We start from the raw sequence: 12,500 nt of genomic DNA on the forward strand, positions 1-12,500 counted from the left end.
AGAGAGAGAGAGAGAGAGAGAGAGAGAGAGAGAGAGAAAGAGAAAGAGCGAGAGAGGGTATGTGAGCAAGAGAGAGAGAGAGAGAGAAAGAGAGAGAGAGAGAGTGAGAGAGTGGGACATAAAAAAAAAAAATAATAATAATAAAAAAAACAAAGAAAAGTTATACGAATTTCAAATTCGTGTACCATCGACGTAAATTAAAATGATCAAACGGAGGATTTGGAACGAGCCTATCGACGATTCTCGACGAGCGGAAATTCTGAATCATCACGTTTTTAGACGTTTGCACTCGCTGGTAGAAGGCACATGTCAAGCTACAAAATCTCTTCGACGAGGTCCTTTCATCGAGATCACACGGACGAGAGAAAAACAATAAAAAAAAAGAAATATATATATATATATATATATATATATATATATATATATATGTAAAGGAAATGTTATAATGAAATGAGATTGTGCGATGACGTTTATAAAAAAAATATCTAGAAGAATTAACGTGGCGGATCTGCGTGGCATTTAAATCACCAAGAGAATATTATTATTCAAAGGACCCCGTCGCTGTTTGGAGATTCATTTGGCATTAATTTTTTCTCACGAGATCTTACGAATCACCATTAAAATCCATGGCATGAGTCCATGGCTAGGTTTTCACGTTATATTTCAATATAAATATATTGTTATATCATATATAACAATATATATAACAATATATATGTATGTATGTATATATGTATGTATATATTTTGTCTGTACACACACACTTTCTCTAGAAGCTGCTGCTTTCGTAGAATGCACACATATCCGTTGGGCCGAGCGTTTCTAGGACGTTTGCGGAATCTTTTATCATCGTTAGCTATGTTCATTAAAAGAGAGAGTGAGAGAGAGAGAGAGAGAGAGAAAAAAGACAGAAAGAGAGAGAGGGAGAGAGAGAGAAAGAAAGAGAGAGAGAGAATGAGAGACGATTGTTCTCGTTAAGCATGATACTGATAAGCATGACGTCTTCTTCATTTAATTCATATTAAATATTCTTTGAAATAATAATAATACTTTCTAAGTAATCATCGAAAAGTCCTGCTTAACGTGTACAAAAAAAAATGAATTAGGTTTAGTCTCCTGATTTTCAATTGAAAATTTCACGTTTGTGTCTTCAGGTGTTCCTCTTGGAGGAACAGCGTGCTGAAGATAACTCAAGGTCACCCGATGAGAGATCGTACGTCTTCCTCGTGTATCCACCAGCCGTGGCTACCACTCTCAATCCCGATCTGTTCATCGTCAGGATTCAATTACGTGCTTTGGTGGTTGGTCTTTTGGTCCACCAAATGCTACTCCATTGTGTTGCCTGTGTTCTTCTTCAGGGTGCCAACCCCTCGATTTCGAGGTACGTTTATGTTTCCCTCGAAATTAGACAATTTATAAATCGATTTAATTTCTATCTCTACTTTGTTTCTTTTTCTTCTTATTTTTTTTTCTTCTTTTTTCTTTTCATTCCTTTATCTCAGCTTGTCACACGTGATCCCACATGCAACCGCATCGGTGTCTTACAAATCATCCGAGGCTGTTAATCCTTCCTACATGAATTCACGACACATCGAGATTTTTCTATCAGCGTTGGACCTTTCCTACGCTGCAGCTTTAAAATTCGATTGTCGTCCTGGTTTGAAGTTCTTGGTCCAGAAGGTAGCTGATCTCGAACAACCGGCAAATCTCTATCGACAAGCTGGAGCTGCTTGGACCATTAAATTCATCACCCTGTTTGAATTGTTTCTCCGTGAAGCTAACGATACTGTATTGGATCTCGATTATGTTAAGAATTTTCTATCTAATGGTAATAAAAATGACAATGAGTCCGACTTGAAGTATCAGAAGATAAAAAAATATCTGAGACAAATTCAATCGACTTTCGAAGAACTTTGCGACATGTATGTCGAGGTAGTTCGCGATCATGATGGAAAATATACCAAAGCTGATAGTTTTGCTGAAAGGAAGATATTTCTTCTGGTTGCACAACCTGACGATTATCCTGAAATCACGAGGAAGGAAGCGATTCATGATAGAATCATTACGAGCACACCAGCATCTACGGAAACACGTGTGCATAATCCTTTAATAAACAGGGATGAGGATCAAGTCGACGATGTCGAAGAAAACGAAGATCCAGAGGATCTCGAGGATCCTGAAGTTTATAATCCTAGTTTGGACGACGAAAGTGGCTTGGAGGAACTTGGACCAGAATGTGAAAATGATCTTAGACCTTTCAGATTGTCCGACTTGGCAGCTGAATATTCAACGGACTCTGGTCCTCAGTCAGAGCCGGAAACGGATGATTCCAGACCAGCTTCTAGGCTAGGTTCTGTAACAGAAAGAATAGTATATTTCGATCGATCTGGAGGTACCTCCAGTGAAGGTTATGTTGATGCCAAACTTGTAGCTATGACACCAGCGCCTCCAGAAATGATAAACAGCCAAAACCAATTGTATCCTCTTTGGAGAACGACTTCGTCACCCGATACTTCTGGCATATCTGCACCCGAAGTTAAATTACCGAGTAGTAATGCTACCTTGAACGATGCTATCGAGTACGAGAAACCATCCATCCAACGACGAAAAAGCGAGGCTTGTTTACTATCTAAAAGGACTTCTCTCAAATTCATAATGACTGCTGATATTGAAAATTTCAACGATCTTGTCAGTTTCGATCCTACAAATTTACGTTCGAAATCTGTGATGGAGTTACGAAGAACCCGAGATTCCTCGGTTCCCCAATCTCCAAAAATCATTCACGAGACATCAATTTCTTACGATTCGAAGGATGAAGACGACGACGAGTCGGTCGATCGTTCTTATAAAAATTTTAACAATATCGACGAACTTTTGCGCGATTACGAACGTAGCAAACGTGGATTTAGGACTAATCCGTTTTTAAAGGACGAGGAAGATGAAGCTGAAAATTTTCTCGACGATCGACAATCTTTAAATCATCAAATTGAATTTAAAAAAAGGATTAACGTTAATAAGGACAGCGAGGCTCATAGGAAAGCTTGGGCAGAAACTTTGAGTACGGCACTCGAATGGATTTTAGCGTTACCGGTGAGTGGGAAATACATATAAATATATCTATATTTTTTTTTTTCTCTTTTCTGTTCTAGCTTAAAAAATCTGGCAGATATATCTAATATTGATAACTAATATTTCTAATATCGATAAATGGAGGAAACGATAATGAAATGTTCGCAGGATGAACGGTTGGCGCCATTACTTCCTGTTCTGGTACGTGGCGTCAGGATTCTTACCAGACACGCTATCGATCAGATCTTGAAACAACGACTTTCATCTCTCTTTCACCGTATCGCTGTGTTTTACGGACTGACCAACAACTAGGAACAGCTACAGCTCATCTGGGAGCAAATGTTTTTTTCTATGGTCCATTAAAGAACTTCCTAAGGAGCATTTTTCTGGATGAGCTAGAATTTTTTGGGGAGAAAAAAAAGAAAAAGAGAGAGAGAGAAAGAGAGAGAGAGAGAGAGAGAGAGAGAGAGAAAGAGAAAGATAGAGAAAAATAGAGAAAGAAGAGGGAGAGAGAAAAAGAGAGAGAAAGAAAGAGAGAAAGAAATAAGATATTAAGTATTAGAAATGAACGAACGTATGTGACAACGAAAGAGAGTATTAGAAGATTCGTTCCTTTTAAATTTCTAATTGCTTTACAATTACTTTGGATTGCATAGAAATTAAAAAGTTAGGGATACCTTCTTCTTATTTGTTTTTATAAGACATTTTTTGTTCGTTAAAAAAAAGTGAGAGTGTGAGAGAGAGAGAGAGAGAGAGAGAGAGAGCTATAGAAAAACAATGAAATCTAAAGTCAAGATAGAAATTTACAAACTAGTTAGATATAGATATATATAATTTTAATACTTTGAAACAATTATCGAGTCACTTTATTCAGTACGATAGATAATAGTGTCCGTGATGTTTGATCGACAACGAGAAATGAACGAACGATTGCAGTTTCTCGTTACTTTTCTCGGTCATAGAAAGACGGTGTCCTGTTTCCTGACACGAATCTAAGCCTTATCTCTATTTCGTCATGCGTTTGAACGACCGTCAACATAAGGCAAGAGAGAAAGAGAGAGAGAGAGAGAGCGAGAGAGAGAAATCGAAAGAGGGAGAGAGAGAGAAAGAGAGGAAGGGAGAGAGAGAGAAAGAGAGAGAAAGAAAGAAAGAGAGAAGAATTTTATTTACGATTTACTTCGCACGCACATCTTCTCGATTCTTCTTTTATGCTCCTTGCGCTTAACTGTAGTTTGCGGTCCAGTCGCAGCCAGCTATGCTGTTGTTGTACGTACACAGTACATACGTTGAATCTTTTTCTACATCCAACGTATAAGAAGACAAACATAAATCCGATGAATCCGCGCTAGTAAGTGTTTGACAGAAAATGTTCGAGTACGTACTTAAAACAAGCCATTTCAATGTATTTTTTTTTCTTTTTCGTTTTTCCTTTTCCGTTGCTTCTTCTATAGTCTCTCTTCTCTTGTTAATCAATTAATTAATTTATTTATATATATATATTTATCTATTTATTTATTTATTTACTTATTTATTATATTTTTAAAGAATATTTTGTAATATTATTGAGATATATCTATCTTTCACTTATTTTGTTGATAAAAATGAAGAGAGTTTTTAGTGTAGGTACGGCCTATTTGGAGCAAATCCAAATTAGAATTAGAATGAACTAGAATGTTGAAGGAAAATTATTCGAAGCCTATTATTTATGATGCGATGATGAAAAGAAAAAAGAAAAAAAGAAAAGAAAAAAGAAAAAAAGAAAAGAAAAAAGAGAAAAAAGTATGAAAAAAAGAAAGAAAAGATTTTACAGAAATATGCGATAGCTTTTTAACGTTCTCGCGATATATTACATACACTCACTTTACATGCTCCCAATGCGTCGTAACTATTCCTGTTAATTTACATCTAGTGTTATCATGTTTTATTGTAAATAGTCTAAACGCTATATAAGAGGTGAAAATTGAGAAGGGACTAAAATATTAAAATCGACGTTTGGCAATGTCTCGTCCGTCTTTTAAAGTTTAACTGTACGTTTTGAAATTAAAAATTATTTATTATTTTTCTACGTATCCAATTTATCGACCACACGCGGTGCTTCTAAATTAGAGAATACGGACGATTACCAAACGACGATTTGCTATTCGTATTAAGAAGAAAAGAATAAAAAAGAAAAAAAAATCAACTCACTATCAATGTGAATGTATGGTACATGTTATAAATGTTTGTTGATCGTTAGATCGTTTAACGAGAGGAGGAAAAGTTAAAAGTTTCGATAATACAATAATTGATAATAAAACGTGCCTATGTATTCTCCCGTTTTTTCAATGTGTCCAATCCATCATACGTATGTGTGTATATATATATATATATATATATATGTATATGTATGTGTATATGTATATATGTATATATGTATGTATATATGTATGTATGTATGTATGTATGTATGTATGTATATATAAATATGCAAAGAGAAAGAGAAATATAAAGAAAGGTATGAACGAAGAAAATTGACTAATCACATAGTGCGCACACATGCATACACAAACACACACTCATATTCACACACACACACACTCACCTAACTTCGTCTGTGGTTATGCAACAGTATTCTAAACTAAATTTATCATAATCAAATTTGTGTAAAAGAGAACGTTCGGGGCTGCAAGCAAGCAACAACTGTGACTGTACGTGAGAGAAAATAAATATGGTGAGAAAAAAATTTGATCGGTCTCAAATTGATACCATTTTTTTTTTCTTTTTTTTTTCCTGTTTCTTTTTCTTCTTCGTCTTTGTTTTTGATAACGAACGGATCACCTTTACGACGCGTATACGATACGCTTACGACTAAAAAAAAAAAAAAGAAAAAAAAAGAAAAGAAGAAAAACAAAACAAAAAAATAAATAAATAAATAAAATTTAGATATTGTTATTACAGTTCGTAGGAATGAAATAAAGTTAAAATCTGTCCCACTATTTATGGTCGGAAGAAGAGAGCACGAAGATGTCGACCATTTCCTGCGAGACGAAACGTATTTCAGTTGGTTCTTAAAGGACGTAGAAAAGAGTCGGGAGACTCTCGTCTGCGGTCGGAGACGAGTCGAGTCATCCTCGTAAAGAGAGAAGCTTATGAGCGACGGCCGCCTCGCCTTATTCCATGGTTTTATTCCTCGCGTCCTATTCGCAGGATGCATCGGGGCTGTAAACATCACGGAAGAGAAGTGGGAGAACGAAGAAATCACTCGAAAGTGTGAACTCAGTCACGTGGACTGAGGTAGGAGGTAGGGAGGGAGGGGGGGAAGGGGTGTTGGAAGGGGGGACGAATGGCGGCAGACAGTAGAGAAGCTTTCTTCTTTAAAGATTAACTCAAGATTGCCTTCAGTTCTGTTTTTAACGATCCACTAACTTCTTTTCTTCGGATTATTTACATCGTTTTTTTTTTAAATACTGAAACATACTAGGAAACAATCCTCTGCTCATATTTATCGTTCATACGTCGTATTCTTTTCGTTATTTCCTGTTTTTTTATCCTTTCCCCTCTTCTCTCCTCTTTTTTCTTCTCCTCCCCTTTCTCCTCCCCTCTATAGAAACGGTTATAAATGAATGATTAAAGTTGTTTGTGACAAGTTATCACGAATAGGGACGTAGGAACTCTCCAGGTACGTATTTATTATTTCATGGAAAATATCTGTATATTTACAACGTTACATTATTTGACTCTACCTTCTCATCATTTGATAAGTACTTACTTACATACACTGACTGTTCTCTGACGTCTCAAATTTACGATCGAAAAGAGAACGAACGATATTGCTGAAAACGATTCACGACGCGCATACTACCAAAAAGCCTTACCCTTTTTTCACTTTTCTTTTTCTTTCTTCCTATTCTTCTTCTTCTTCTTCTTTTTTTTCTCTTTTTTTATCCTTCGAGCAAACTTATTCATCCTATGTCTGCTTTCGATAAGATCGTAAAGAAAGCACGTTTAGCTTGAGAATACTTGAAATCTGATATCCTGAGTACTCAGTCTTCTTTAAAATAACACCAGATCCAAGATTGCCTTACGATAGTCTAAGATAACTTTTTTTTTGCCCTTTCTTGCAACATCTCGCACTATACAAGAAACGATTAAATTCTTCAACATATCTTTTTTTTTTAGCACTCGTTAATTAACAGCCTTTCCTTAGAATAAATTTATGAGTACATATGTACTTACGTTGATGTTTCAAAAGAGTTCTCGAGAATAGAAAATATTCTAAAAACGCACTTTCAACCATCGTTAACTTTCTCCGAGCTTCACATCAACATTCTTCACTATTAATGATTAACGCACGTAACGAATTGTTATTTACTGTCAATATCTTATTAAATCCTTAAATCCTTTAATAAGGTCTCCAAACGTCGTTTCTTTGTTCGCTTTCTTCACCTAGAACTCCAATTTCCAAACGATTGCTACTGATCGTTAAGTTTCCTCCAGCAATTGTGACTTGTTCGTCGCTGAGATCACCATGAAGATGCAGATGAATCTGATTCTGATTAACCGTACTGTAGAGCTGCGGATATAGTACCATCGGGGCCGGACTTATGTAATTTTGACTTGGGTTGTTGTAATATCCTTGATAATTAGGATTGTAATTGTGTGAAGCGACCGGTACTGGTGTAGCTGGTCCAGGTGTCCAGGAACCATAATGGTATCCTGGACTTGCGCTTCCTGTTCCACCACCTGCGAAGATATCGGGGTCATTGGGCTTTCCAGGTATCAGAGGCAACGATGTTGACGAAGTTCCGTGACCGGAATACATGGAAACGCAGTTTGGAGTGTAGGTGTCCTGTTGACTCTCGGATGGTAAAACTGAAATAACAGGATGATTCAGGTGCAATGATTTTAAAACCGCAATTAACTGTCGGATAAAGAGAAAAAGACAATACTCTATTATCGTTTGTTTATGTTGTTACATTAGTACGTAAGACCACATATGGTATGATTGTGTCATAAAACGAGAAGTATACATTTTTCTTAGAATATTACGTGTATCGTGTCAGTTTTTAAAAGTCCTTGAATCGAAATAAAACCTATGAGGAATAAGAAGAAGGAAAGATTTCAATTGTAGATATTATAGTCTTGAACATCGATCAACTTACCGGTTGGTAGCGGTACAGGTTCCGTTGTTGGATGATGTGATAAGGATTCACCGGGATAAGAAAATGCACCACCTGGAATAGGAGAGTACGATCCACCGCTACTGACTGTTGGAGCTGGATAAGGAGTTGTCGATGGATAAGACCACTCAGTGGTGCTCGTACTTGTGTCTATAATCAAAATAAGAAATACAAATAATATTATACATTAAGGAACAACGTGAGAAACATTTGTTCCTAATCTAATTCTTATGTGATAACTTTTAGAGTCATTGCGATACAAATTTTAAATAACTCGAAAGTTATATACTTTTAATAAAAAAGTATATATAAAAAAATATATTAATATAAATATATGTAAATATTATAATTGTATATATATATATATATATAAAATTTTATATAATTCTGCTTATATATTTTTTTAATGAAAAAATGTATATATATATATATATATATATATATATATATATATATATAGATATATATATAAATATCATAATATATTATTATAATTATATAAAAATATAATATTTGTTTAGATAGAAAAATTATTATAATACATCAATATTATCGAGGAGCTTTATAAAAATTCAGCATCTTTCATTTCAGTATCTTCGTTCATGAGTCGGTAACGGGATTTTGAGTGAGTAACACCAACAGATTAATTGACATGAGTCATTTCGTATAAGAACGACGGAAGTTTCGAACGTTCGTTAGAAATGAATGTTCATAAATTTACTTTCTGACGTTCTGGATCATGTTAGTCTAGCGAGAAAACAAAACTTTTTGATTTTTCTACTTTTACAAAGATTACAATGTTACAAGTTCTTTTATGATATTTATTTATTTTTTTCTATTTTTCTTTTTTTTTCTTCCTTTTACCGACGAACGTTTATCCTCACGGTCGATAAGCTGTTGACCGACGATACATTTAATTATTTTTGCATTGAAAAGGCCAATTAAAATCAGACCATACCATTTCTAATATTATATGTTTGAAACAAATGAAATGGTTCAAAGTGGATCCAACGAAACGGATACTTAAAGAAATTTCTATTCCGAACGAGTTTATTATTTATCACGTTATTTCTTCGTATAATAAGTCTTACGAGTCAGCTGCGACTTCATGACTAGACCGACGTACGATGAATGAATTTCCAAGCACTGGAGAAAGGACAAAAAGAAGAGAGAGAGAGAGAGAGAGAGAGAGAGAGAGAGAGAGAGAGAGAGAGACAGGGAGAGAGAGAGAGAGAGAGAGAGAGAGAGAAAACGTGAGTATCGTTCACAGAAGCCAACAGCGAAATATAGTATTGTATGACTCAGCGAGGTGAAATTTGTTGTTACTTATCTCTTTAATACGAACTGACGAGATTTATTGTGTAAATAGATACATATATATATATATATATATATATATATATATATATACACGGACACAGATTTACACTCAGAGATACGCTGATACAAACGGAACTCTACAATAATTATTCAAATAAAACTTATCATTTTGTATCAATTATAAATTCATTTGCGTAAGATCTTAATTTATGCGATACATTAAAATGAGTACATAAGTTTAATGGATATATAAAACCCGTTTGATTTAACGTTATTTATACATAGGTTTTTCATGAAGTTATCATGATATCATTCATTCGTTTAACTTCGCTCAATCGTCATGTAAAAAATGGAGTTTATGTTAATACTTTTTTTCTTTCATAATCTCAGAAACGTAAATTATGTTTGCTGTTGGAATCTCCGTGAGTTTTACCAGTGTATGTAAGATATATATTTTATATATACACATATATATAGAGATATGGAAATAAAAAAAAAGAGAGAGAGAGAGAGAGAGAGAGAAGAAGAAAGAAGATATATACGTGACGAAGGAAATCATTGACTGGCGAGAAACGTACGGACGGAAAGTCCGAACATTGACGATTCTCGGCGGGTCAGAGAAGTCGATGACAAAACTTAGCTTCCAAGAACGAGTCCATTGTATCCAATGATTTCCTGGAATCAATTCCCTTTCCCATTCCTTTTATTTATTTATTTACTTACCTATTTCTTTTTTTTTTTTTACTTCGTCTCAAATTTCGAAACTGTCGTCGTTCTTCAAAATTTCACGACATTTTTTGCACCATATTATTCACGAATTTCATTTTTTGAAATATCTTTTCTTATTTTTTTTCTTTTTTTTTCTTTTTTTATTTTTATTAATTTTTTAATTCGTCCAAAAAATGTCAAGTCAATAAAATGTTTCATTATCAAAATCGTTTTATTATTATCATCATATTTCTTTCCTTTTTTTCTTTTACTTTTTTCTTTTTTTCTTTTTTTTTTTACTTCGTCCCGATTTTCGAAGTCTTTGTTAATTTTCTGAAATATCTGAATCTTCTGTGTCTACGTTTAAATTTCACTTTTGAAGTTTTGAGAACTATTTTTATAAGCTTTTTAATTTATTCAAAGATTTGTGAAAAAATTACACAATTTCATTATATACAATAGTTTTGTTATTATCTTCTATTTTTTACTTTTTTACATTTATGTTCTTATTTCGTTTCGATTTTTCGAAATTGTATCGATTTTGGAAATTTTTCCAAATCTTTTCCAACTTCGTATACGCGTGAATTTCACTTTTTAATAAATCACTTTTATTAACTCCTTAATTCGTTTCAAAAACTTTAAAAAAACTTTCAATTTTCCAATTTTCAAATTAAAATTTCAATTTTACAATTGTTTTCTTATTATTTATTCTCCATCTCTTTTTTTATTTTTCTATTTTGTTCCGATTTTCGAAGCTCTTTTCATTTTTTTAAATATCGCAAAAATTGTTGCATCGTTAAAAAAAATTTCACCTTTCAATAATTAATATTTTTCTAAATTATTCGATTCGCTTAAAATAATTTGCAAAAGGTATATATAGCATTATTATAGTTGTAATAAAGCCGTTGTTTTTGAAAAATAATCTTAAATTATTATTTTCCAAAGACATAAATCGTTTGCACTTTATGTCAGTCTCCGACAAGACAGTAAATACTTTTCAAATGTTAAACTTGTCTACATTGGATGGTAACGCATACGAGTGCGAGGTGATAATTATGGTCGGGTGATGGCATGCTTGCGAATGCGAATATTAAGTGACGAGGTGCACGCGAGTGGAGTAGGTGATCCATCATCGATAGATCCTTTCGAATAAAGAAAATAGAATAGAGTTTTCCTTATTTTACAATGAATCGATTAGTCAAGATATATCCAAAAACATTTCGAAGTATTAAAGAGTTAATATATATCGAATGGAAAAATTGAATTAAATAAATAAATTATTGAATATTGAAATGGAAAAGAAATTTTAGAAAATTGCTTATTGCGATGAAAAAAAGAAAATAAAAAAAAAAGAAAAGAAAAAAGATAAATAATAGTTGAATTTCATTCTTATTCCTTTCGAGATTCAATCTTTTATTAAAATAAGATAAGAAAGATTTAAAAACAATAGAAAAGAAAGAAAAAAAAAAGAAAAAGAAAAAAGCAATGAAAAGAAAGATAATGATTAAAAAGAGAAGATTAGAAAAGAATTTTGACATACGATGGCTAACATAAGTTAAAAGTCGAGGTCGTGGCTAGTATGGGTCCACCGAGGACGAAACTGTCGTTACGCCTACCGGCGGAAGGTCGAGGTCGTTTCAGAATTCTCAAAGGGGACCGCCGTGGATAGGGCAGGGTAGGGGGCGTGCGGGTGATTACCGAAAATGGCCGTGTATTTGCCGCAATTACCGGAACAACGGTAACAAAACAAAGCCACACCAGCGTGCGCCGTTTTGGGGCGACCATCTGTTGTCGAACTGCCGATGGTCAATTCGTAATCTTCGATTTTGAAAATCTCCTACTATAATAAAACTACAAGAGATTCTTTTGTCATTGGACAATAGTGATTATCATAAAAATATTGTTCCGTGGTAAATCTAACATATCAAATAAAAAAACCATTAACTTCATGTCTAGTCGCTTTTATTTTTGCTATTTACCATATAAATGATATTGTCGGACAAAAAGATAGAATCGATTTTATATCTAACGTCGAACTAATTTCGATATATTATATTTAGACACAGGATTCTTTTAATTATGTATGTATTTTAGAAAAAAAACAACAATAAAAAATGGAAGGAGAAGGAAAAAACAAAGAGGAATTAATAAAATTAATTATATATATATATATATAATGAGAAAAAATGTTGTAATTATTACCAAATAAAAATCGATATACACGAAATACGATACAAATTGAGA

General features: G+C 33.6%; 2 protein-coding genes across 6 annotated transcripts in view; one reads left to right on the top strand and one right to left on the bottom strand.

Annotated features, from left to right (window-relative positions):
* Positions 1-5,778, top strand: part of LOC118447570 (brefeldin A-inhibited guanine nucleotide-exchange protein 3) — an 18,163-nt gene extending 12,385 nt beyond the window's left edge. For both annotated transcript variants that reach the window (XM_035879652.2, XM_035879653.2), the window contains exons 20-22: positions 1,155-1,381; positions 1,503-3,090; positions 3,238-5,778. In XM_035879652.2, the coding sequence (XP_035735545.2) occupies positions 1,155-1,381; positions 1,503-3,090; positions 3,238-3,381 (1,959 nt within the window). In that variant the 3' untranslated portion in view covers positions 3,382-5,778. The remainder of the gene's footprint in view (positions 1-1,154; positions 1,382-1,502; positions 3,091-3,237) is intronic.
* Positions 5,779-6,730: 952 nt separating this feature from the next.
* LOC118447572 (uncharacterized) overlaps positions 6,731-12,500 on the bottom strand; it is a 33,572-nt gene continuing 27,802 nt past the window's right edge. For 3 of the 4 annotated variants that reach the window (XM_085655326.1, XM_085655330.1, XM_035879658.2), the window contains 2 exons: positions 8,211-8,378; positions 6,731-7,920 (listed from right to left, as the gene is read on the bottom strand). In XM_085655326.1, coding sequence (XP_085511452.1) covers positions 7,451-7,920; positions 8,211-8,378 — 638 coding nt within the window. In that variant the 3' untranslated portion in view covers positions 6,731-7,450. The remainder of the gene's footprint in view (positions 7,921-8,210; positions 8,379-12,500) is intronic. The other variant, XR_004839911.2, reaches the window with a different exon arrangement.

The sequence above is a fragment of the Vespa mandarinia genome, chromosome 1 (assembly GCF_050613455.1).
Source record: "Vespa mandarinia isolate Hongniang chromosome 1, ASM5061345v1, whole genome shotgun sequence".
NCBI classification, from domain to species: Eukaryota; Metazoa; Arthropoda; class Insecta; order Hymenoptera; family Vespidae; genus Vespa; species Vespa mandarinia.